The 26,039-nt window shown below is 50.1% G+C and overlaps 1 protein-coding gene across 1 annotated transcript in view; it reads left to right on the top strand.

Moving 5' to 3' along the window:
• Positions 1–18,196, top strand: part of GCN1 (GCN1 activator of EIF2AK4) — a 56,560-nt gene extending 38,364 nt beyond the window's left edge. Inside the window, exons 38-58 of the mRNA XM_059895060.1 lie at positions 792–1,012; positions 2,566–2,634; positions 2,836–2,974; positions 3,063–3,259; positions 3,460–3,602; positions 4,676–4,793; positions 4,907–5,122; positions 6,155–6,319; positions 8,059–8,220; positions 8,505–8,597; positions 8,798–8,941; positions 9,046–9,315; positions 9,556–9,669; positions 10,134–10,364; positions 12,122–12,315; positions 12,449–12,563; positions 14,399–14,495; positions 14,864–15,012; positions 15,403–15,510; positions 16,730–16,948; positions 17,474–18,196. Coding sequence (XP_059751043.1) covers positions 792–1,012; positions 2,566–2,634; positions 2,836–2,974; positions 3,063–3,259; positions 3,460–3,602; positions 4,676–4,793; positions 4,907–5,122; positions 6,155–6,319; positions 8,059–8,220; positions 8,505–8,597; positions 8,798–8,941; positions 9,046–9,315; positions 9,556–9,669; positions 10,134–10,364; positions 12,122–12,315; positions 12,449–12,563; positions 14,399–14,495; positions 14,864–15,012; positions 15,403–15,510; positions 16,730–16,948; positions 17,474–17,599 — 3,290 coding nt within the window. The 3' untranslated portion in view covers positions 17,600–18,196. The remainder of the gene's footprint in view (positions 1–791; positions 1,013–2,565; positions 2,635–2,835; positions 2,975–3,062; positions 3,260–3,459; positions 3,603–4,675; positions 4,794–4,906; positions 5,123–6,154; positions 6,320–8,058; positions 8,221–8,504; positions 8,598–8,797; positions 8,942–9,045; positions 9,316–9,555; positions 9,670–10,133; positions 10,365–12,121; positions 12,316–12,448; positions 12,564–14,398; positions 14,496–14,863; positions 15,013–15,402; positions 15,511–16,729; positions 16,949–17,473) is intronic.
• The last annotated feature ends 7,843 nt before the right edge of the window (positions 18,197–26,039 follow it).

Genomic DNA, 26,039 nt, shown 5'->3' with positions numbered 1-26,039 from the left:
CTTCTTTGGAAAACTGTCTATTCAAATCCTTTGCCCATTTTTTAACTGGGTTATTAGTTTTTTGTTGTTGTTTGTTTTTTTTTTTTCTGTTGTTTTTTTTGGTCTGCGTGCTTGGCTTGCGTGATCTTAGTCACCTGACCAGGGATTGAACATGGGTCCTGGCAGTGAAAGCACCGAGTCCTAACCACTGGACCGCCAGGGAATTCCCTTAAAAGTCTTGACCAGCATGTGTCTTTGTAGTTGTTGAATTCCCTGGGTTTGTGGAAGAGATAAGCCAGGTATTCCTCTTGGAATTCCTTCTGCTGGGCTGATGGTGCTGAACTTTTGAGATACGGCAGTATCTGGGCTTAGCTGCTCTGAGTATTGTGTGCTTCACTCCCACCACTGGTTCAGGGGCCTTTGGTGTCTCCAAACAGTTTTTTCACAAAACCACTTTGGGTTGCTGCTTCCAGAATAAGATCCATGTTGTCCAAGTAGCTCTCCCACAGAGGCCCAGCGCTGAGGCTGCAGCTCAGTGCCATTGAAGCTAGCCCACAGATGCCCCACCAGACCACAACTGTGCAGTGCAAAGGGGTGATGGCTGCCATCCCCACACCGCTTCCTCTTGGGGAGCAGGAATAGAATTGCTCTTTGCAGACAGGCTGGCTTCCTCAGTTGGCGATTTGTGGGGCTCTAGGGAGGGGTGACCTTGGACTCCCTTCTCTTTGGGCCCCCTCTGGTGCTGGGGATCCAGCAGATTTGCCACACCATAGACTTGTACAAAGCAGCCTCTCTCTTGTTTGGACATGCAGCCATTGCCCCAGTCCTGCTGGATGCCCTGACGGACCCCTCTCGGAAGACCCAGAAGTGCTTGCAGACCTTGCTGGACACCAAGTTTGTCCACTTCATTGATGCCCCGTCCCTGGCCCTCATCATGCCCATTGTCCAGAGAGCCTTCCAGGACCGTTCCACGGACACACGGAAGATGGCAGCCCAGATCATTGGCAACATGTACTCCCTGACAGACCAGAAGGTATCAGCCTATCTGGGGCTCGTACAGGACAGACCAGTGGATGCTGGTTTAGGGCACAGAGTCCCTACTGACAGTAGACACAGGAGAGCTATGAGCATTTGATCCCTGATTATATTTGGGGGGAGAAATGGACCATTTTGGGGTAGAGGGTAGAAATCTAGGCTCTCTGGGCATCTTCCAGAATATAGCGATACAAGTCCTTACTAGCTCAGCCCCCAGGTGAGGCCTGTCCCACTGGGCTCCTTTTATAGATTGACAGGGAGGAAAGGTCCAGCCTCGCCTTTGACCTTTCAGGAGTCGAGGGTCCCACTTTGGGAAAGCGGCTGCTGCTTTGCCTGCTTGCAGTGTTTTCTTGTCGAAAGCATTTGCTTCTGTAAGCCTCTCAGAGGAAATTAGCCTAGTTTGGGAGATTTACTTTGTTTGTCTGTTTACTTGCTCCTAGGGGCTTGCATGTGTTATCTCACTACCACAGCTCTGCTTTGCTTGCTGAGGCTCTGGGCACAAGAGATAAAGTGGGAAAGTTAGTCAATCCTAGGAAATTTGGGATAGTTAGAAAACCAAAAAATTTTATCCATAGCCCTCCAAAAGCTAAAATAATTATTGTTAATGTTTTTAAATTACATGTAAAAAATATTTCCAAACATAAATGTATTTCCAAGTTATAACAAGTTATTCATAAAACTGAGTTTTTATAGCTACTTTATTTATTTATTTTATTTTATTTTTGGCTGTGTTGGGTCTTCGGTTCATGCGAGGGCTTTCTCTAGTTGAGGCAAGTGGGGGCCACTCTTCATTGCGGTGCAGGGACCGCTCTTCATCGCGGTGCGCGGGCCTTTCACTATCGCGGCCCCTCCCGTCGCGGGGCACAGACTCCAGACGCGCAGGCTCAGTAGTTGTGGCTCACGGGCCCAGCTGCTCCGTGGCATGTGGGATCTTCCCAGACCAGGGCTCGAACCCGTGTCCCCTGCATTAGCAGGCAGATTCTCAACCACTGCGCCACCAGGGAAGCCCCTGAGTTTTTAATAGTTATGTAATATTCCAACAAGTTTATATATCATAACTTATATAATTCTATTGTTGGTCATATAGTGTCCAAGGTTTTTTGCTATTTTAAATGATGCTGCAGTGAACATAAGGCTTTTTCTATATTTAAAAACTGTTTCTGAAAGCTGAATGCTGTATCAAGAGACATAAACCTTTTAAGGTGAAGAGAGTGAAAAGATGATAATGCAATTCTGAAAGGAGTGCCAAAAGAATTTCCTAGATTCCCGAGGCTGGGCAGCCCTTGGTCCCAGAAGGAGGAAGAGCATTGAACTGCATCTGGGGGCTCACTCGACCTCTTGAGGATGGGCCTGGGGTCCCTCGTAGGTTTCCCTGAGCAATCACATGGGCCTTCAAGGAACCGGGGGGAGTGGTGGGGGTTCTTTGCCAGTGACAAGCACCCCTCTGAGTGCTCCTAGTCAGCAGAATGGTGTGGTCAGGGTCCACCGTGAAGCAGGGCTGGAGAAAGCCGGAATTGGGCCCCTGCTGAGCCACCTCTTCTGTTATTGCAGGACTTGGCTCCTTATCTGCCAAGCGTGACGCCTGGTCTGAAAGCCTCTCTTTTGGACCCTGTACCTGAGGTGAGTCTGGGAGGAGAGGGGGCAGGAGCTCGTTATTTTAGCCCAGTCCCAGAAAATTGATTCCTAAGAATTCCCTATAAGCTGCATTTGCGTCTGTCTGGTAAAGGGAAGGAGACCCTAGGGGACCCCGCCTTGCTCCTGCATGGTCTCCTGGTCTTGAGCCACATCTCTTCGCCATCCCTGCTCTTGGTTACCTGACAGGTGCGGACGGTGTCTGCAAAGGCTCTTGGGGCCATGGTGAAGGGCATGGGGGAGTCATGCTTTGAGGACTTGCTGCCGTGGCTGATGGAGACACTGACCTATGAGCAGAGCTCTGTGGATCGCTCAGGCGCCGCGCAGGGTGAGGCAGGGTGGGCCCAGGGGCCAGACCGGCAATGCCCTCTGGTGACCTTTAGATCTGGTGGGCTCATTCTGTCCTTTTCTTGCAGGGTTGGCCGAGGTCATGGCTGGCTTGGGGGTGGAGAAGTTGGAGAAGCTGATGCCAGAAATTGTGGCTACAGCCAGCAAAGTGGACATTGCACCCCACGTCCGAGATGGCTATATCATGATGTTCAACTACCTGCCCATCACCTTTGGGGACAAGTTCACTCCTTATGTGGGGCCCATCATCCCCTGTATCCTCAAAGTAGGCACCAGCGACAATGCTGAGGATAGCATTACTGAGGAGGGCAGGACACATGCGCTCTCCCAGAGAGCTAGGGCTCCCCGCCAGTTGGGGCTGGGTGGCAGGAGTCCTCATCCTGCTCTTCAGGGAGTCCCATTTCCTCTTGGGTTTGGGTGCCTAGGGGAAGGCAGTTCTGGCTGACCCACCCTCTGTGTGCACAGGCTCTTGCTGATGAGAACGAGTTTGTGCGTGATACAGCCCTGCGTGCGGGCCAGCGGGTCATCTCCATGTACGCCGAGACGGCCATAGCCCTGCTGCTGCCCCAGCTGGAGCAAGGCCTCTTTGACGACCTCTGGAGAATAAGGTGAGAACTCAGGCGGACAGACCCAGTGGCCATAGTTCTGTGTTTGGGGAACTGGGAAATGAAAAGCAAAATGTTGCCAGAAACTCTCAATTTTTCCAGACCCTCACTTTTAACCTTTTTATAACTCTCCAGTATCCCATAGCAGTGTCTTCAATTCTGATTCTCTTCTAAAAAGTTCTCTCTATTCAGTCCTTCAGTTTGTGTCAAAATTTTAAATGCGAATGCTTTTTAATCTGAAAATTCTACTTCTAGGATTTTATTGCAAGGACATATTTAGTCAAGTGCTTAAAGATGTATTTAGAAGGATGTTTGTTGTGGTATTGTTTATCATTTGAAAAACTGAAGGTAGGTTTAGAAGAGTCATCGCATGTCCACACCATGAACTTTGATTTGGCCATTACAAAGAATGGCATAAGGACTATGTCAGCTGAGACAGAAAGCTCCTCGACCTATTGTTGATGGAAAGGTGCGGGCCATGGCCTGGTGTATGTGGTGCAGGCCCACTTCACACATGGTATGTGGGAGGGTGATGTGTACAAGGGTGTCACCGGAGTGTCAGAGTAGTTGCCTGGGTGCTGGGAGTCTGGGTGATTGTTTACACTCTCTTTATATTTTTTTGTATTGTTTGAATTTTCAGTTTCAATATGATATTTCTGTAATCATTAAAAACAATAAATCTAATTTAATTTGAAGAGAAATAAAGTTTATCCTTCTAGGCCTCTCCTTATGTCTGTAGTTCTGATGATCCACATGCCTGGTTTCTTGTTACTACTTCCCTCTGTGCTCTCTTCTCTCTTTTTAATAACTTTATTATAGAAATTTTCATATCTGCTTTTAAAAAATGTTTGTCCTTTTTTATTATTAAAATAATGTTCATTAGTAGATAACTTGGAAGGAACATATGTGGGAGACTGTAAAGAAATGAGTATCGTCTGTGACCTCTCCTGTTCTAAGAGAACCACCATGAGTGTTTTGGGTGCATTTCCTTCTAGTCTCTTTTCTGTCCAGTGCTTGGTTGTGCACTGAGACATCCTCCTGCAACTGTGTGACTCTGTTCTTGGCCTCCTTCTCAGGTTCAGCTCTGTTCAGCTCCTTGGGGATCTCCTGTTCCACATCTCAGGAGTCACTGGGAAGATGACCACAGAAACTGCCTCTGAAGATGATAACTTCGGAACTGCCCAGTCCAACAAGGTGCGTGCCTTGTTTTGATTTTCCTCCCTCTGCTGATGGTACGAAGACTCCCTGGCACCCACACTGTGGAGGCTTCACCACCTCGTGTTCTCTGCTTCTTTCCACTGCTGCAGGCAATCATCACTGCCCTGGGGGTAGATCGGCGGAACCGGGTGCTGGCAGGCCTGTACATGGGCCGCTCTGACACCCAGCTGGTTGTGCGGCAAGCATCCCTGCACGTCTGGAAGATTGTGGTCTCCAATACCCCCCGCACCTTGCGTGAGATCCTGCCCACCCTCTTTGGGCTCCTGCTGGGTTTCCTGGCCAGCACGTGTGCAGATAAGAGAACGGTAAGTTTCGCAGGCCTTGCTTCTGACCAAGCAGCCCCTGATGCCTCTGATGTCTGCAGAGAATGGGAGAGCCCCTAGGGTCCCCTATCTAACACGGGAGCATTTATTTATTTACTTAGTTATTCAACAAATATTTATCATCTGCTATGTGCTAAGCAGGGGCCCAAGACCTGGGGAGATAGTGGAGAAGAAAGGCAGCCTCGTGGAGCTACAGTCTGGTAGAGGAGATGAATGTTAATCAAATAATCACAAAAACAGATGGAAAATGCAAGTATGGCAAGTGCTATGTGGCACTGCCAATGCTTATAACAGGTCAACCAGCTGGGGGTCAGGGAAGCCTTCTCAGAAGGAGTGATACTTGAAGACGAACGATGAGTGAGCATTAATGGGTGGGGAGGTGATGAAAGACTGTTCGGACCAAGGGACTAGTGCTTGAGATACCAAGATGGGATGTGCACAAGCCATGAGGTGGGCGGGAATGTGGCCAACAGCAGGGGCTGAACGAAGGCCGGTGCAGCTGGAGGAGAGGCCCACCAGGGCCGATGATCGCTTCTGCCAGTCCTCTTTGGCCCACTCCCAACCCCCATCCCTGGCAAGCAGATTGTGTATTTGGCTCTGAAGAAGGGTTTGCATGAGGCCTCAGAGGAGATGGGTTCTTTCCTTAAAGTGTTTATTCCAAATTCAGGTCCCCTTTCCTGGGCAAGAGCATGAGGGTTAAGTGACTTCTAGGCCACAGTTTTCGATCCAGGGAAATCGGCCCTTGACTGGGCAGCACGTGATGAGTTTCTTGGTCATATATAAGGTGCCAGCTTTTGCTTTAGGTTGTGTAGGTGTGTGTGACGGAGAGAGATCATTTTATTTTGTCATGTTTTGCAAGCACCGTGGGGGCTCTTCAGGGGTAAGAGCGTTTGGGAAAGTTAAGTCTGGCTCGGATAAAGTCTGGGAGGTTCCAGGGCCCTCATTCTGGAGTTGTGCACTGGGTGCTCTGGGGTTTGCAGGGAGTCGATGTCCTGACTTGAGCTCTGCCGACAGATTGCAGCCAGGACACTGGGAGATCTCGTCCGGAAGTTAGGGGAGAAAATCCTACCTGAGATCATCCCCATCCTTGAGGAAGGCCTGAGGTCTCAGAAGAGTGACGAGAGGCAGGGCGTGTGCATTGGGTTGAGCGAGATCATGAAGTCCACCAGCCGGGACGCCGTGAGTATCTCCTCAGGGCCCCGCAGGTCCTGCACCTGACTCAGAGGGCCAGGGAGGTTATAGGACAAACTGCACCACTAGCGACACCCTCAGGGACATGCGAACCTCGCTCCAGAGGGCGTTGCTGGCAGCGGGGTGCTGGCGGGGCCGCAGCGCATTGGAATTTCCCTCTCAGCTTTCCCATCGGTTTTACAGGCTATAAGATCTAAGCGATTTAGAGGCCTGGAGTAGCTTTTGGAGATTGGAGATAGTCTTTCCCTCACCACTCCTGAGGTTGCTCCAGAGTAATCCTTTTGTGTCACTACATCAGTTCAGTTAACACGTGTGGTGCACTTAACGGAGAGAGGATGTGCGCGTATGTGAGTGGTGGAGGGTGGCGGAGAGCAGGAGGGCGTGCTTGTTCTCAGAGGGAGCGGAGTAGATGAGAGTGAGTACCCAGTGGGTGGAAACGCATTGTCTCCAGCAATGAGACTGTTTCCATAGCAGCTACATTCAAGAGGGTTGGAGTCCTTTTCACTGACCCTACTTTTCTACGGTAATTGATCCTCCAAACATTGATCCTCCCCAACATGGGGAGTAGGTTGAGAGTAGGCATAGGGCTCTCGATTGGGATGAAAGCACCAAAGCGATGAATGGGTGGCGAGTCAGAAATTCGAGCACGTAGCAAGTTGCTCAGCCTGAAAAGCCTCGTCTGATTTACAGGATCCTTCTCCCCCTGTGTGTATCAGTATACATATTACATTTGGGGTTTTATATTTGCATTTTTCAAAGAATAAAGGTAAATTCTGTCACCAAAAGAGCTGTGATTCATTAAATAGTAAGTGCCCCAAAGGCTGAGGCCTTGCTGGTGGCCATGTTCATATTCAGTCCTTAGATTCATAGGGGGCGTTGCTTTGGTGGAATTGGTTGCAGAGGCAAAAGAGCTGTCATTGGCCCCGTTGCAGACGCAGAGACTTCATAAGGAAGCAAGTTTTTTTTAATTTCAATTTTTATTTTATTTTTATTTTTTTATTTATTTATGGTTGCACTGGGTCTTTGTTGCTGCGCCTGGGCTTTCTCTAGTTGCGTCGAGTGGGGGCAACTCTTCGTTGCAGTGCACGGGCTTCTCATTGCAGTGAGAAGCTTCTCTTGTTGCGGAGCACGGGCTCTAGGTGCGTGGGCTTCAGTAGTTGTGGCACGCGGGCTCAGTAGTTGTGGCTCGCAGGCTCTAGAGCACAGGCTCAGTAGTTGTGGCACACGGGCTTAGTTGCTCTGTGACACGTGGGATCTTCCCGGACCAGGGCTCGAACCCGTGTCCCCTGCATTGGCAGGTGGATTCTTAACCACTGCGCCACCAGGGAAGTCCCAGGGAGCAAGTATTTCAGTTGAGACTTGAAGAAGGACTTGGAGTTTCCTAAGAGGATGAGCAAAAGAGTCTGGGGAGTGGAGGTCACATCACTAGGGTCCTCGCCATGAGAAGGAGTTTGGAGTTCCTGTAGGAGACCAGAGTATTTGGAGGACTTGCCGAAAAAAAGCAGGCTATTAATTATTAAGTCTGGTGAAGGCTCCTTGGGAGTAGATTACGCAGCCTCTCTGCTTTTTCATACTTGTACATTTTCACAGAAACCATCTAAGTTAAAAAAAAAAAAGTCAAGCCCAGGGAGCAGCGGTGGCCTGGCTGGGCCAGAGGTCCTCACCGCCCCCCTGCTTATTTCCTCTCCCTCTGCCACGTCGGGTTCAGTACACCTGTACCATTGCAGGTGCTGTATTTCTCCGAGTCCCTTGTGCCCACGGCAAGGAAGGCCTTGTGTGACCCGCTGGAGGAGGTCAGAGAGGCGGCGGCCAAGACCTTTGAGCAGCTGCACTCCACAATCGGCCACCAGGCTCTGGAGGACATCCTCCCGTTTTTACTGAAGCAGCTGGTGAGTGGCTCTGCCCCACACCTACCAGTCGGGCTTTTACCATCTCTGTAGAGGCAACACGCAGGGGGCTGATTCTGCCAAGGCAGCCGCAGTGTGGGCCCCAGAGGGAGTGGGTGCACAGGATGGGATTTGGCTCTGGGCTTCTCCTTTGACAGTCAGTCTGTGTGGGTGCAGAGGGAGGAGGGGAGGAGAGTGGAGAAGGACGTTGGCGCCGGCCGGTCCAAGGCAGCGGAGGTGGAGACAAGAGCCGGCTCCTGAACATTGCCCCCAATGCCCCTCTGCAGGATGATGAGGAGGTGTCAGAATTTGCCTTGGATGGTCTGAAGCAAGTGATGGCCATCAAGAGCCGTGTGGTGTTGCCCTACCTCGTGCCCAAGGTAAGTCCCAACATGTGGCAACCCCTCTGGCCCAGAAGCCACAGCCTCATCACTGTTCCCCGGGCCTGCGTGAAGGCCAGCTCTGCACTCAGATGCTGGGGGAGGCTGGTGACTCTTGCAGTGGGATGGGATCTTCCAGAGCCTAGCGCCGCGGCCAGCACGGGGCAGCACCCATTGAGTTGCTGTTCATCGTTCCACAGCTGACGACCCCACCTGTCAATACCCGGGTGCTGGCTTTCCTTTCGTCTGTGGCAGGCGACGCCCTGACCCGTCATCTTGGCGTGATCCTCCCGGCGGTCATGTTGGCCCTGAAGGAGAAGCTGGGGACTCCAGCTGAGCAGCTGGTGAGTGTCACAGTCACTCCTGCAGGCTCTCTGACCCTGCCCCATCCTGTCCTGTCCTGTCCTGGAGGAGCTGTGCTCAGCTGAGGCATGCCCTGTGGTTTTAGGAGATGGCCAACTGTCAGGCTGTGATCCTCTCGGTAGAGGATGACACCGGGCACCGGATCATCATCGAGGATCTGCTGGAAGCCACCCGCAGCCCTGAAGTGGGCATGAGGCAGGCTGCTGCCATCATCCTCAACATCTATTGTTCCCGCTCAAAGGTGGACTACACTAGCCACCTGCGGAGCCTGGTCTCAGGCCTGATCCGCCTCTTCAACGACTCCAGCCCTGTGGTTCTGGAGGAGAGCTGGGATGCCCTGAATGCCATCACCAAGGTGAGGAGCTGTGGACCCCACAGCCAGCTTCTGATGTGGACAATTCCAGGCGCTTATAAGACTAGACTCCTGAGGCCCCCCATGTACCTATCAGCCAGCTTCAGCATCTGTCGATTCGTGGCCAGTCTTATCTGTACTCCCACACATACCTTTCCGCCTGCTATATTATTTTGAAACAGTCTTGAGAGGGCTTTACCTAGAACTCTGACATCCTCTCTGCTTTTTCCCGGCTTCCCACAGAAACTGGATGCTGGCAACCAGCTGGCACTAATTGAGGAACTACACAAAGAAATCCGGCTCATAGGGAATGAGAGCAAAGGCGAACACGTGCCAGGGTTCTGCCTTCCAAAGAAGGTAAGCCAGGGCCCGTGCAGGGTGCGGCAGGCGTGCGGCCTTCCTCTGCCTTCCCCTTGGGTCCCAGGAGGTGGGGCCGCTGGAGCAGCCCGTGTGTTAATCTGGCTTAGCGCTCTAGGTGCCATTCTGCACCTTCACAGACAGCGTGTTTCTTCCCCGTGGTAGCCTCATGGGGCCAGGGTTCATCATCTTCGGTTTAAGTGGTGGAAGCCACCTCAGACAGAGTGAGTGAGTGACAGCAGTGCAGGTACCTTGTGTGGTAGGCCTGCTGGGACTCTGCTCTTCTTGTCACTGTCAAGACTGTTCCCCAGCCAGCACCATCTCAGGCTGTGACCCTGGCAGCCTGAATCGATCTCTCATGGAGTTGAGGAGAGGATGGCTAACAGGAGCTCCTTGCTTCGGGTGGGAGACACCTGGGCCCAGAACCTTTGAGATTTGACTCTCAGGTGTGGTTCTCTTGTCAGGGAGTAACCTCCATCCTTCCAGTGTTGCGGGAGGGTGTCCTGACTGGCAGCCCAGAACAGAAAGAAGAAGCAGCCAAAGCTTTAGGCCTGGTGATCCGCCTGACCTCAGCTGATGCCCTGAGACCCTCCGTGGTCAGCATCACTGGCCCTCTGATTCGCATCCTGGGGGACCGGTTCAGCTGGAACGTGAAGGCGGCTCTGCTCGAGACACTCAGCCTTTTGCTGGCCAAGGTGAGCGACTGATGAGTTCACGCTCTCGGTCCATCCAGGCCTTAGAGAATGGATCTGTGTGCAGGACGCTGGCACGCGGTGTCCCATGGAGGCGGGGTGACAGCTTATCATGGGGAATCGGCAGAGCAAGGGAGTTAAGACTTTGGAGTCAAGACCCACTGCACATGGTCAATTCCACGTCCGCCACTTGGTAGCTGTATGGCCAGAATGACCTTGGGAAAGTTATGCAGCCTCTGAGCCTGTTTCCTCACCTGTGTTTTGAGAGTACTAAGACTGCTTGCCTCTCGAAGGGCGGTGTGACACAGGGCTCAGATAAAATAACATCGAGCATGAGGCCTGACACATTCTAAGCACTCGACACACCAGTGCCTGTTAATTGCTATTATTTATAAATGGGTCAAAGGACAAAATCCAGGGCCACGTAAATACAATTAAAACCTTGTTCAAAAACCTTTCCCTACTTTATGACCACCTCATAAATGAGGTGAAAAGAATCTGAGGAGAGAATGAAAAGGAAGTCTGAGAGCAACTGCAGTTAACTTCAGTTTTTGCCCAAAGTGTCAGAAGCAAAGATTGAACACGTTAACTGTTTCTGATGTTTTACAGTGTAATAATTAAGCCCTTTGGATTTAAAAAAGCATAAACAGCCAAGATTTGTTGTTGTTAAAAAAAAAAAAAATTCTTACTTGAGGTTTGGAAACAAAAGCAAGCTTAAAATTTGTAGCTTTTTCCTTTTGGGAGAAAAGTGTGAGGAGCAACTTCCCAGATAAGAAATGGGATCGTGAGCATCAGCCTCATTCTGTAGGAAATTGAGTCTTTTATTTTTCTTTTAAATTAAGTATCATCTTTACATTCTGTGCTGTTCTTTTCTGTTTTTTTTTTTTTTTTTTTTTAAACTATGTGTACAAATGGAGCCCTTCCCTCCTGGAATTTGTCCCTCAGGCCACAAGCCAGGTGCCACCCATAGGCAGGTGGTTCCCACCGAAGGTTTGCCAGCTTCACTCTGTGGTCTGCCTCCCAGCTGCCTGCAAAACCCCGACCCCAGTATCTCCAAACCTTAACTGGCATTGAACCTCTAAACAGCTACTTTGATTTTTCCCATTTAGCAATAAGTAAATCTTTCGTCTTGGACCCATCTGTATTTTGTCACAAATGTGCCTGTTTTTCTATGTGTGGTCGGGGATTAGACTGGATTGTTAATGAGGGGGCGCACATGTGTACAGGGATGACCTTCTGAGGCCATCTGTTTCATAGGATTGTTCTGAAGGCTGAACGTTAAATGCTCAGTAGATGGTACCTGCCCTTACACACCTGGTCCGTTTCCCTTTCTTTGCACTAAAATGTTCTTCCATGGTACTGACAGCGTCTCCCAGCCTGCTCTAGTGTGTTCGGAGACAAGGGTTTCGAGTCACTTGTCCACGTGGACAGGGCTTCACTAAGCCAAGTCCACGGCTCCCTTGGTGGTGGTGCTGGTGATGGTGGTGGTGCTGGTGGTGGTGCTGGGGGTACTGCTGCTGGTGTCATCCTCCACCTCTGCCTCCTCCCAGTGCAGCGCAGGATGCTGAAAATGGAAGAGGAGACTAGTGTAACCTCTCTGTGCTGGGCGCCCCTGTCTTAACGGGACATCTATTCCTGGCCTATGTGTGGGAGCCAGGGCAGCTTATGGTGGTTTGTGATCATTTGTTTTCGTGCCTATAGTGCACTGTGGCCCTGGACTCCACCTCAGCGGTGCTTTTGGGTGTGGGTCTCTCCAACAGGTTGGGATTGCCCTGAAGCCCTTCCTGCCCCAGCTGCAGACCACTTTCACCAAAGCCCTGCAGGACTCTAACCGGGGCGTGCGCCTGAAGGCTGCTGATGCGCTAGGGAAGCTCATCTCCATCCACATCAAGGTGGATCCTCTCTTCACAGAGTTGCTGAACGGAATCCGGGTCATGGAGGACCCGGGTGTCAGGTGAGGCCCTGGTGGAGAGAGCTGTGGCCGTGGGGAGGCCGGGCAGCTCCTGAAGCAGCCCGGGCCCTGCCTGTGCGGCGGGAGCAGTGGTGAAGGAGAGCCAGGTTTTAAGTTGGGTGCACTGGTTCTGTAGGGACACCATGCTTCAGGCCCTGAGGTTTGTGATTCAGGGAGCAGGGGCCAAAGTGGACGTGGTTATCCGGAAGAGCATCGTCTCGCTCCTGCTGAGCACGCTGGGACATGACGAGGTACAGCGGCAGGTGGACGCGGGGCTGGGGGGCTCGGCTGGTTTCCCTTCTCTTTCCTTTGGTTGGCATCTCTGCTTTGTGTTAGAAGAACTTGGTCAGTAGTGATAATCACTCCCGACATTCGTATCACTCTGTGGTTTACCGCGCCTCTGGTAGTGAGGGAGACAAGGCGCGTCTTGATATCGATATTGATATCCACGATATGTTATATAGATAAGGAAAGTAAGGTTTTTAAAGTCCCAGGTCTCTCATTCATTTGTTCTCTAGTCTTAAACAAGTCACTTTCCCTCTCTGCCCCTCATTTCCCCAGTTGTAAAGTGAAGAGTTTCGTTTATTGGTTCAGGAAACATTTGCTGAGCCGAAGGGCCTAGCCCAGAGGTGAATGAAGCGTGGGCACAGCCCTCAGGAAACTGTCTGGTGTCTGTCCAGGTGGGAGGGCTTAGCACTGTTTGAGAGGGTGAGACTCACTTGGGGCTGCACCCTAGCAAGTGGTAGAGTCAAAATCAGGACCTGAGCCCCGTGACTCCTGGTTCTGTTCCGATGCCGTTACTGTAGCCCTTCCTGACCCAGTCTAGAAGCATTTGCGAAGTACCCCTTGACAGCCCAGTGCTGTGGCGGGCCCAGGAGGGCTTGAGTCTCTGAGAAGAATTTTCTCTTTGCCCTCTGACAGCCCTCTGCTGCGTGGCCAGATGTACACTGTGGGGCTGATCTCTGGAGAGAGGCCTCTGGGTTCACATGGAGCTACACCCCGTTGTCTGCCCACACACGGGGCTGGTTATCACGGCCCTCCAGCTGAGACCCTGGCCTTCTCTGGGGTACAGATGGGAGACTCTACCTTCTTCTGGTCACAGTCTGTCAGGGTTTTTATAGGGCCATGCACAGTGCAAGCAGAAGTTAGTATGTAAACCAATTTACATTTCACCACAATGGAGCTTAAAATAGATCCCGTTGGGGAGAGTGGCTGTCGTGTCAGAGAGAGCCAGCTTTAGCCTTGCTTGGCACCTGGGCAGGGAGCTCAGAGACCCAAGGTGCTGGCCAACCACCTTCTCCCTCAGAACTTGCGCTGGATTGAAGGTGGCAATCCAGAGTGCCAGTCCAGCTGATGCCTCCCCGTGGGCCCTTGAGGCTCTGGTTGGTTGTTTGTTTTGTTTTGGGGGAGGCACGCCAAGTTGGCACTTCTTAATACTGCAGCACATAACCTGAATCCACTGTGTGGTGTCCCGTAGTTAGCTGGCAGGGAGAGCAGCAGGGAGCTGCTTATGTACGTGGCTTTGGTTTTGACACAAAACACTCGGCCTTTACCTATTGCCTTGGGTTGATCAGCTCTTCAGTTTGACTTCCCGGGACAAACCTGAGTAATGTCGGGGCAGCAGGGAGTCTCTCTGGACATAGGCGGACACATGAGCGGCTCGGGGGTGGGTGTGGAGTTGGGGGTAGAGCTCCAAGTGGTCCTCTGACCGCCTTTCCTGGGCACTGTGGGCGGGAGCTCGCACGCCTCCCCGCCTCACAGGGCTGTTGATAGTAACTGAGATAATAAATATGAAGCATTCAGGCTTGTAAGAAGAAAGGTGCTGTGTAAATATAGTTATTATTGCTATTATGATGATGACTAACGTATGCACACAGACTGGAGTTCTCTAAAATTAAGTGCTGGGTGTGTAATTTTTAACACGGCACCGAGTGGCAGCTGCAGTGAGTGGCAGTCCCGCTCTGGCGGTGGGAGCGTGAGTGCCTGGAGGGAGGACTGGACTTAGGGTCCGCCTTCCTTCCACCGTGGTTCCCGCGGAGCCCGTGAGGGCTTGCATCCCCATTCACTGCCTTCTCTGCTCCATCAGGACAACACTCGCGTGTCCTCGGCCGGGTGCCTGGGGGAACTGTGTGCCTTTCTGACAGAAGAGGAGCTCAGCACTGTTCTTCAGCAGTACTTGCTGGGTAGGCCTCTTGTGTCCACGGGGGGCTTCCTTTTCAGGGCCTCTCTGTCTCCCCTTCCCCTCAGAGGGTCTTCTGGCAGCGGGACCACCCTCTCCTTGGAAATTCAGCTGTTAAAACAAAATGGAGTTTCTGGGGGTCCTGCAGCCCCTAGTGTTTCTGCTCCAAGAACACAAGCTACAGTCTGGAGCAGTTTGTGAGGGATGGCTGCTTGACGTCCACTCGGGGTAGGGAGGTCCGTGTGCAGCGTGGACTGGGGTTTCCGCCAGGCTCCGAGCTGGCACATGAGTCTCAGGTCGGGGAGGTGGGCTTCGTGGGTGGTGGGCCATGCTCTGAGGTGTGGGTTGACCCCAGTGTGTCCTTGCACCCAGCGGACGTGTCCGGCATCGACTGGATGGTTCGGCACGGGCGGAGCCTGGCTCTCTCCGTGGCTGTGAATGTGGCTCCCAGCAGACTCTGTGCAGGCAGATACAGCAGTGAAGTTCAGGACATGATCCTCAGCAATGCCATGGCAGACAGGGTAAGGCTTTGGGGCAGCCAGACTCGGTGGCCAGAGACCTGGGTTCAAATTTTACCTTTGCCAGTAACTTACTGTGCCCTTGGACCAGTACTTGATCTCTCTGGGCCCCAGTTTCATCACCTGAACAGTGAGGAGTTCGGGTTGGAGCATCTAGAGGTCCCTTGTAGGTCAGAAGGTCTCTGATTCCTGACCTGGGAACTAGTGACTTGGGCTTGGTTCATCTGCCTCACAGCCACGGCAGGCCCTCTCCATGAGAGCTGCCGGCGGGTGGGGACTGGTGGGGAAGAGCCAGGGTCCCCGGGAAGTCCTGGGGAAGGGCTGGTGCCTGGCCCCGCTGCCCCGAGGACGGAGCCGGAGGCCACCCCGTCTAGCTCTCTCCTCTCTCCACAGATCCCCATTGCTGTGAGCGGGGTCCGGGGCATGGGCTTCCTGATGAAGCATCACATCGAGACAGGAGGAGGACAGCTGCCAGCCAAACTCTCCAGCCTGTTCATTAAGGTGAGCGGGGCAGCCAGGCTTGTGAGAAGGACCCGTGACCAAAGAACACCGGAAGTGTGTCCTCTGTATTCTAGGAGCTCTCCATGGATAGCCTGCGGCAGCTCTGAGCCCATAGGGCTGGAATGCAAAATGGTCGTGTGTGAGTTTTTCTCTGGAGGAGTGCCCAACTTTTTTTTTTTTTGCCCAACTTTTTGTCAGAATGTCAAATAGACCTATGACCCCAAATCATGTTAAGAACCTCTATTTTAGGCATTCTTCCTAGGCACACCAATTTTGCAAACTTTGGGACAGACCTGGGTTCAAATCTTAATAAACCTTCTCTTCCCTGCCTGCCTTTAGCAGGCATGACACTTACTAGTGTGGCTGTTATGGTGGCTGCGAGACCCAAGGAAGAAAGCTGGGGAGCCTGACGGCGAGGCCCCAGCCCCTGTGTAATAGAGCACGCTTCTCAAACGGTTGTGTGCACGCAAGACAGAACCAGAGTCTCCATGCTAAGAGATGTGGCCAAGCCTGAGACCCTGCCTTTGTAACCAGCTCCCAGGCAATGTCAGTGCTGCTGGTGCACTGACCTCGCTCTGAGTAGTGAGGTTCCCAAGGCTGACCACCACCCTGCAGGCACCCACAGTGGAGAGTTTGCAGGGCCCCGATTAGATTGAGCCTGTATGACGGCATCGCCCTGCATGCGGCTTTTATCAGCGTTTATTACTGATGACCTGCTGTGCGCCCGGCCGGGCTAGACCCTGAAGGTGTAGAGGTGAACAGGGCAGACAAGATCTCTGGAGGTGGAGGTACACAAAAAGCCTGTGGGAAGGCTGTGATTCAGAAAGGGCTGTCGGGGAGACCTCTAAAGGCTGACATTTGAGCTGAGCCCTGAAGGATGAGAAGGAACCAACTAAGCGAGGATCTGGGCCACGCACGTCCCGGGCAGTGGGACCAGCCAGTGCAGAGGCCCGAGGCAGGAAGCAGCATGGTGTGTTTGCAGAAGCTGAATGCCCACGTGGGCCGAGAGTGGTGAGCAAAGGAGAGACTGGCATGAGATGAGGTAGAAGAGAATAGGGTCCGAATCACACCTGGTTATTACCCTCCCACAGTGGGGATGGCATCGGAGGGGAACAGTGGGGTCAGTTTCCACGATGAAGAGAGTGTCAGGGCAGAGTCTGGGCTGCTTTGAGAGACAGACTGGATGTGCCTGGCTGAAAGCCTGCGCTCCTCTTCGTAGTGTTTGCAGAACCCATCCAGTGACATCAGGCTGGTGGCTGAGAAGATGATCTGGTGGGCAAACAGGGACCCGCTGCCTGCCCTGGACCCCCAGGCCATCAAGCCCATCCTGAAGGCTCTTCTTGACAACACCAAGGATAAAAACACCGTCGTCAGGGCCTACAGCGACCAGGCAATCGTCAACCTCCTCAAGATGAGGCAGGGAGAAGAGGTGTTTCAGGTGGGTATCCGGGGCTGGCGTGCCTCCCCTGGGCGTCTGTGGACACTGGCCTTGCAGGCCTTCTGCATGACAGTGTTTAAGCATCACTCTTCACTGCCACCTGTCCGTATGCATGAGTGTTGACAGGCAGATTGTAGTCAAGTGACAGGTCTGGTGCCTAAAAACACTTTACTCCTGAGGTGTTCAGACTTCTTTCAGCAGCAGAGCCCCTTCTTCAAATAGACTCTCACGTGGCACACAGCCCTGCAACAGATCCCACAGTGCTGCCCGTTGAGGCCCAGAGTCCTGTCACTCAGTCCCCTGCCCGCTGAGCAACCTTTTAAGCACTGAACAACAATACCTCACCACGTGAAAGGCGTGATGAGTGGTTGTCTTGGCTTTCCCTGGATCCATCTGATTCCCTTATTTTGCCGGATTCCACCTCAGTGGTTCTAGTCCTGGGTTAACATTCATTTTTGTCTTTGATTGGAGAAATCTGAAGCCTTATTTTCTGACTTCATCTCCTCGTTTCCATCTTCCCCCCAGTCCCTCTGCAAGATCCTGGACGTGGCCAGCTTGGAGATGCTGAATGAATGCAACCGAAGGTCTCTGAAGAAGCTGGCCAGCCAGGCCGACTCCACGGAGCAGGTGGACGACACCATCCTGACCTGACAGACCTGAGCCTGTCCACTGGGCTCTGCATCAGCATTTCAGCTCCACCTCTTTGTTCAATGTTTTCATTTTTGGAAATACGTTTGTTCTGATGGGGAGCTTAGGAGATGGCGTTCCCAGAAAGTATTTTAATATATCAGCAGACCACAGCCAAAGCCTTAAATCAAACCCACACACAACTGAAAATTGCCTCCTCCATCTCTCACCCTTTTCTTTGGAGATGAGAAGAAAAAGCACATGGGTGAGCCTCACCCAGTGGTAGCCAAGAGCTGCTTGTCCGCTCTGCATGGCTAGGTCTGGAACAAGGAGGCTCAGACTTCAGCTTCCTGGTCTCCTGTGCTTGAGCTCTGGTCCCAGGGCCAGTGCTGCCAACCTTTGCCTAGATCCTGAGGGGCACAGAACCGTGGAGGTGTGCCCAGTGTGGTGTGCCTTGGCGTGGCTTTTCAGCATTGTGTAGCCCAGCTGGATCTGACCCTCCAGGTGCCAGTGACACACACATAGCCCTAGCAGTTCGCAAGTCGGGAGAGGGGTATAGGTTTAAATGCAGGTGGTTTGAAGGAGGGATGTTTAATAAAGGCTTTGATTTAATCTTGATAAGCAGATTTTTAAAAATCTCCAAACATCCACTAAACATGAAGCTTTCTACATCTGGAACAAGGCAAGACTTGCAGCTGTTTTCATAAGCACAGGCAACAGTGTGATTTCTGGGCATCTCTCTCCTGCTCTTGGAAGTCTTGTAGATATCTACAGCCTTCTCTGTCCTGAGGTCGGGTATCAAGAGGGGTGCAGCCAGGCCTGTGTTCTCACCTGCTGTGGAGGTTACAGGGGTCGAATTAGCCACCTCCCTGCTCTGTCCTGACTCAGACCGGTAGGGAGCTTCTGGGAGTCAAGTTTTAAAGAGAAACTCTTCCCCTCTGTGGAATAAGAACAAACCACGTTCCTGTAATCAGAATTGCCAGAGGAAACCAAAGTTGCAGTTCAGCATCTGCCTCCTTTATGAATGACTTCCTTCCTCCCAGTTCTTAGAAGGTTCGTGATCCAAGCGTCCTGTCTGACGGAGCACGCTCCTCCGGGCCCGGAGACGCAAGTGTTTCTGGGCTGTTCCCCTGGTCACGATATGGAACAAACTTCTATCAAAATTTCTGGTCAGAGCTGTAAAAGGAAAATTAAACATGGTGGTCGCAGATTCACTTTATAAAGGGCCTGAAGTGCTGTACCAAAAAAAGCAAGGCTTTGCTTATTAATGATGCAGCAGAGATAGAAAGTAGCCTTGTGACTCAGCACTTCTGATGAATAAGATAAGGTGACCTCTGAGGTAATTGCTTTCTATGCCTGAGCCGTATATGTAACAGGACTAACTATTTTCTTGCAGCAGATATGGTCTCACCTGGCTCACTGTAAATGTAGAATCCCAGGGCTGGAAGGGACCTTGAGAGGTCAGCTGAGCCGATCCCCATAGCCAAGGCAGCCAATGGTTACAGCTCTTGGTAGCCATGGTAACTGTTCTCTGCTTCTGGGATTCAGATGGTCATCAGCGTCCTCCCAGCTGCCTGGGGCATATGTCCAGCAAACCGTCTGCATATGCAGTCACCTCTGCCAGTTAGCTGTGGGGAGGCAGATGAAGTTCCTATGTGAGGGGGCATGGGCTGGGAGACCTCTTTTAAGCCCCTGAGGTAAGTCTTCAGTGTTCCTCTAGACTCTTAGAGGCTTATGTCCACCTCTGGTGTTCAGTCCCCAGTCTGAAGTTGGGAGGGGAGCCTGATGTACTTAGAGGTGGAAGACACTCAGCAAAATCCAAAGGAAAAACACCAGTTCCGGTTCCAGAAACTGGAGGAGGATGAGATCTCTCTGTTCAGGATAGACGGATAAAAGTTGATTTACAGACGGAGATGACTCAGAGGCTCCCCGAGCATACTGAATTGTATTTCCTGAGTCTGGAAGGAGGGTGTGAGCTCCCAGGAAACGAGCTGTGAAGGGCTGTCACAGCCATGACGGTGGAGCAGGCAAAGGGCACTCCGTCAGGCCAGAGTCAGAGCAGTCCTGAAGACAGCTGCCCAGACGGAACGAACATCCTGGAGGAAATGGAGCTTGGCCGCAGAGAACAAAGCTATTTGCCCTGGTGGTTGGTTTAGCCTTGGACGAGTCACCCAGCACTTCTAGGCCAATTTTATCATCTGTATAATGAGGAATTTGGAGTGGAAGCTCTCAATATGTCTTAAAGTTATCTTTTGGGGGTTAATAGTAATTATAACAGATTACATTTGGCATTTTTTTCACTTAATCCACTCAACCTATGGAGTAGTTTCTCTTATTATTGTTTTCCTGAGGAGGAAATTGAGGCACAGAGAAGTCACAAGGCTAATAAGTGGCGGTCTGTCCCCAGAGCCATTCATATCCTTAGCCTTTCTCTTATTCCTACTGAACTGGCTAGTTGGGCACAAACACCTGCCACTCTTTAGACTGGCGCCTGCAGGCCTTTCACATCCTGCAGCACATGAGGTAAAGTGCTGAGGCGGCTCCAGGTGACTGGCCCGGGGCCTGAGCCACCCCAGGCCTCCTCCAGCAGCTCTGCGGGCTGATCCATACCTCACCCCGTGTACAGGACCCTTGCTGTCTTTAGAGAAGACATTTCTAAGACTTTCATGATCCTCCAGAGAGGGGACTCCTGTCTTTCTCTGCCATGTGTTTGAAAGACAGTGACAAAATGGTGTGCCTTTAGCTAATCCAGGGAAAACTAAACTGAGCATTCTCAACCCTTTAACTCTAGGAGCCTCTGGAATTATGGGCGTCAAGACTATTTTAAAATGTGGGGGCGTGTGACATGGTTCACGTCCCTTCTAGGAACCGAAGGTGAGTTCCCTTTGTCCCGCTGCTGTGATGCCGGAGGGCTTGGGAGAAGGGCAAGGGACCTGCAGGGTCAACACTACTTTATTGGCAGGGATTTGGGGACGTTATTTTACTGACAGCTGATCTCAAAACGAGACAGGCAGTTGGGAATGTTTTTCTTCTAAGTGCAGTTCTGTGCAGGCTGGTCTTTAACTGCTACAAGCCTTTCTAAATAACAATAAGAAAAACAGGAACCAGCCTAACTTAAAGATCTAGGTTCTAAAATATTTTTAAGGAAATGCAGCTATTGCTTTAAAAGTCTAGTACAGGGACTTCCCTGGTGGCGCAGTGGTTAAGAACCCGCCTGCCAATGCAGGGGATACAGGTTTGAGCCCTGGTCCGGGAAGATCCCACATGCCGCGGAGCAACTAAGCCCGTGCGCCACAACTACTGAGCCTGTGCTCTAGAGCCTGCTTGCCCCAACTAGAGAAAGACAGCATGCAGCAACGAAGACCCAACACAGCCAAAAATAAATAAGTTAAAAAAAAAAAGTCTAGTACAGAGCACCCTAGTGGAGCTGCACAGACTTGGAAGTCAGGTTTAAACCTTGACCACTTCATATTAAGCCAGAGCATGTCCCCTAACCTCTCTGAGCCCATGTCCTCATCTGTACAGTGACAGTACAGGTGACAAGCCCCACAGGCTTGTCTGGAGTGAATGAGGTAACGCCCTCCATACATGGCTGGGCACGAAGGAGGTGCTGCATACGTGGATGATGTGATTAAAGTGAGGTATACTGACAAAAAGGGACTGAACAGTGGGCACCTAGTACCATTTAAGGTGCGTCGCAAGTGTAGTGCTCTTATCCAGGGGGTAATTGCTGGACCCAGAATTTACAGATGTTAATTTTTTGAGCCTGAAGTTTGAAAAGCTATTAACTTAAAATCAGATTTTTCTTGCAGAGTGATTACTGCGTTTGAATATCTAAAACACTGAAAAAGAGGTGTGTAAGCACCTGGTTGGGGCTTCACTGTGCCTGGTCTGGAAAGCACTCCCCTGTCATTGCTGGAGCAGTGCTTTCGACAGGAGGGGCCAGGAGCCTGTCCCTGTTTTATGAGTACAGCTGAGGTATGGAAGGAAAGGAGCGTCTCTGAGGTTGTGTGGCCAGTTGACTGCAGAACTGGAAAAAAACCCACATTTCTTGATAACTCTGGTCACCAAGTCCCAGGGCCATACTATAAAAATACTTTTGGAAGGTGGATTTAACAAAAGAAACAGTCAAGTTCTTGGCGTGTGGCTCTCTGGAGTGACTAGGTTTCACCTTTCAGAAGAGGTGGAGCTCAGTTATTTCACTGGGTGGTTCTGAGCTGCTAGGAGGGTTCCCTGCAGGCTGCCCTGGTGGAAGGATAGTGTTGATATTAACAAAGCTTAGGAAACTAGAAAAACTGGTCCAAGGATTATTAGCTCAGTGGGATTTCTGGGTGAGACTCCTGAGTGTGTCCGCATGGAAACACCAGTCACTTTGTGATGCTGCTTTGAGCTCTCTGGTTGTGATGGCAGCCTGGTTGTAAGCTACGTTAGATCTTTCTTACCATTTAGATTCCCATAAAAGAGGGAGGTGGGAAGCTGGGTGCAGCAGTATCTAAGCCAGCGTTCCCCAAACATTTCTGCTTCAAGACTCCTTCACACTGTGAAAGATGATGGAGGACCCCAAAGGGCTCTGGCTTATATGTAATTTGCCTACTGATACCATCTTAGACATCAAAACTGGTCAACTTTAAAAGCATTATTAATTCGTTTAAAAAGAATAAATCCATTACATATTAGCATAAATAACCATAACAAACATTTTTCCAAAACAAAAGCCATTTTATTTATTTATTTATTTATATTTTTAAATTTATTTTTGGCTGTGTTGGGTCTTTTTTTTTTTAACATCTTTATTAGAGTATAATTGCTTTACAATGGTGTGTCAATTTCTGCTTTATAACAAAGTGAATCAGTTATACATATGTCCCCATATCTCTTCCCTCTTGCATCTCCCAAAAGCCATTTTAATGAGGAGAGTGGCATTGCTCTGCATTTTTGCAAGCCTCTTCACTTCTGGATTCTCATGTCTCCTTCTGCATTCAGTCTGTTGCAATGTCACATATCATGCAGGCGCTGGAAAACTCCACTGTACACTTGTAAGGAATGAGTGGAAAAGGCAAATGACATCTCAGTATTGTGAAAATGTTTCAACTTCACAGATCCTTTGAAAGGGTCATAGGGAGTCCTGGTGTCCCCAGCCCATACTTTGAAAACTGTGATCTAATCTCGAAGATGGGAGAAAAATCCTACTGAAGGGTTTAGTGGGAGGGAGTCTGACCCTGAGTTATAGTGAGAGATCCCAAATTTGGCCCACACCTCACAGAATGCAAATTCCAAGAGAGTTCAACCAGATTCTTTTTCTTTTTTTTAACCAGATTATTTCTGATGTTCCTTCTAACTCTTTAAATTCTATGTGTGGTTTCACTTTAACTGAACAGAAACCAAGTGCCTACCATGTGCTAGTCCCCAGTGGATATCAGGATGGTCCCTGCGATCAAGGAACTTCATGGTCACTTGATTTGGTGGGGCTACCAAAGGGCAGGGCAAGGTGATTGCCAAGTCTCTTGATATGGCCTCAGGCATGCCGGTGAGGGGTAAAGGGCCAATTCCCAGTCCCATCAAAGGGAGAGACCAGATGGTTCCCTTTAGTCCTTCCCTCTTGGACCAGCATGTTGGACGGTGCCCCATCCCACTCCTCATTTGAAGTCCGACATACATTCAGCATACCTGCCCTCTCAATTCTTGTTTACACCCAATTCCCCCATTACATGATTGCAGCATATGCTTCCTCCTTCGATACCTATTTCAGCAACTATAGAATCCATTGCTGACCAGTCTGAATTGTGGATTTCACAGGTCCCTGCAGGCCTCCACTGCACTGGCCCTCGGTCTCTCCTACTGCTACCCTGAGGCACCTCAGGCATGAGGGTCCCTCTCCTTTACCCTCAGCCTCTGACACCACACTTCTTTACTCTCCTCTTTGCCAGTTGAGCTTTTTAAAGTGCTCCTAACCCATCTTCCTTCCACCCTTACTGCTCAGTCCTTACTGTTCACTGGCTGCCAATCCTCTACCTACGCTATCCTGAAAAATACATTATTCACCCCACTGTTCTCACCAGCCACTCCATTTCTCTTTTCATTCACAACCAAACTTATTGAATGAACAGTATATACCCACCCCTCCACGGCATCACTTTCTGTTCTGTAAACCTGTGTACACTCCTGTCCCCCTTACTCCTTGGTTTTTCCTTTTAACACGTATTATTTGCATTCTCAGAATGTAAGCTCCACAGAAGCAGGGATTTTAAAGTTTTATTTACTGCTACATCTCCAGCTCCTCCGTCAGTGCCTGGCACACAGTAAGCCCTCAAATGTACGTTGACTCATCTTCCCCAATTGTACCATAAGCTCCCTGAGGGTGGGGCTTTGTTTTGCTCCTGTTGCCTCCTCAGTGCCTGGCACCTAGTAGGCACACAATACTTACTGAATTAGCAAAGGAATCCAGTTGTCAGGTAAATTTTGTGATTTTTATTTTATTTTTTGGCTGTGCCACGTGGCTCGTGGGATCTTAGTTCCCTGACCAGGGATCAAACCCGGGCCCATGCAGTGGAAGTGCAGAGTCCTAACCACTGGACCACCAGGGAATTCCCTATGTGATTTTTTAAAAAACACTAATTTGGTAGATACCTTTTGCATACTATCTTTTGCATCTGTCTCTTCCTGCTGTTACCTCACACCTGGGGTTCGGCAGTAACCTTTAAAGCTCTGCAGCTGAAATCCGTCCTGCATGCTTGCACCAGATAACTTTCCCCAAAAGATTTTGATATTGCTCCTCTGCTCAAGAACTTTCAATGCCTCCCTATTGTAGTTTCTAATGTATGAACAGGTGGTACTGCAAAGCTCATCTGTAAGCTGGCTGTTCAGAACAGTGGAACAAAGCTTCCCATCAGTGGCACATACTGCTACTTAACTCAGATCACAAAAGTTTATGTCTATTTCTAAATATAGACTTTATAATCTAGCTACCATAACATAGCTCCAGTCATTGAATTGTAGTTTAGATAATTTAAAACAATGCTTCTAGAGGAAAATGTGCTCACAGTTTCATTTTTGGGAGCCAGGTACACATCCTGGCCTGCAGGGGATTCTCCCCCAAAGCTAAAATAGATGATCCTTACGGCTGTGACAGCAGCTATCTAAATACACCTGCCATTCACAGCTCTCTAAATTCCAATTCCATCATGAAATCTTTATGATGAAATCCTTTCCCCATCATTCTAGCTGAAAGTGATAGCTCTCCTCTGAAGTCTAGGCTGCTTGACAGCTATTTTCTCTCTTGTATTGTCTTGTATATTTTATTTCTCATGAGTGTGTCTTATCTCTGATGAGACTGAAAGTTCCTGGATGGGAAAAGCTCTATCCTATAGTCTGTGGCACATAATAAATAGTGAGTACTCATTAAATGGCTACTTGAATAAATGAAGGAATTAATGCCTATTGCTTTCCAGAAGGCAGGCAAGTCAGGAGTCTGGTCTTCATAATAGCCAATTCTGTTCTACTTCTTCGAAGTATCCTACAGCCCTGATATCAGGAGGCTGCCTTGGGCATGTGTGCTCGAGTCTGCAACAGGAAATGGCCGAAAGCATGAATGAGTCAGTGGAAAATGACCTTGGTTTAACAGCATTAGTTACTGTTTATCACATGCCTATATGAGCCAGGTAATTTGCAAACATATCTCTAATCTTTATAACTATTCTGAGGAAACTGGGGCTCTGAGACATTGTGATGTGACTTTTCCAAAATCTCAAAGCTTTTAAGAGATGGAGCCAGGATTCCAAAGCATCTGAACCAAAGTCTCTCTGATTCCAGAGCAGGTTGAGAAGATGATCTAGAGTGACCTCCTGCCTCACTGGCTGGTCAGGGGAGGATGTGCTTGCCTGGGGAATACTCTGAGGCTTCTTTCTTCCCTTATATTTCCTAAAACTGTTGGATCAAAGGCGATCCCACTAACCTTTCCCAGACCAAGAAGAACCATTTTTTCAGTGATCATATGAATAGCTCCCCTCCCAGCTAGTACCTTTGGATCCCAAGTCCATATTCTTTTGTCATCACCAGGCTGATTCTCAGCTCCTGGAAAAACAACTCAGAGCTTGAGTCAGACACTCCATGTGCTGTTCAAGGATCTTCCCTGCAACACTGTTTATAATAACAAGAAATTATAAACATGAATGCCTATCAACAGCAGAGTGGTTAAATACCACCATATGATGGAGTGCCAGTACCCCGCAGCTGTGAAATGACAGAAGGTTTAAGTATGTTGTTAAAGAGAAAAGGCAACTTACATACACATGTGATTGCACAGGCAAAGAAAATTCACTGAAGGACATTTATGCATTCAGAAAATATTTGCTAAGCATTTTAAGGTATCCAAGAAACTTACTAACAGGGGTTACCTGTGAGGAGTGTGTCTGAGGGAAAAACAGTAACTTGTGCTTTTTGGTAAGCTTTTGTACATTTAAAAAAA

Source organism: Balaenoptera ricei, chromosome 14, assembly GCF_028023285.1.
Source record: "Balaenoptera ricei isolate mBalRic1 chromosome 14, mBalRic1.hap2, whole genome shotgun sequence".
In the NCBI taxonomy this organism is placed as follows: domain Eukaryota; kingdom Metazoa; phylum Chordata; class Mammalia; order Artiodactyla; family Balaenopteridae; genus Balaenoptera; species Balaenoptera ricei.
Note: the sequence above shows the minus strand (reverse complement) of the source record. Positions and strands in the feature narration are given on the sequence as shown.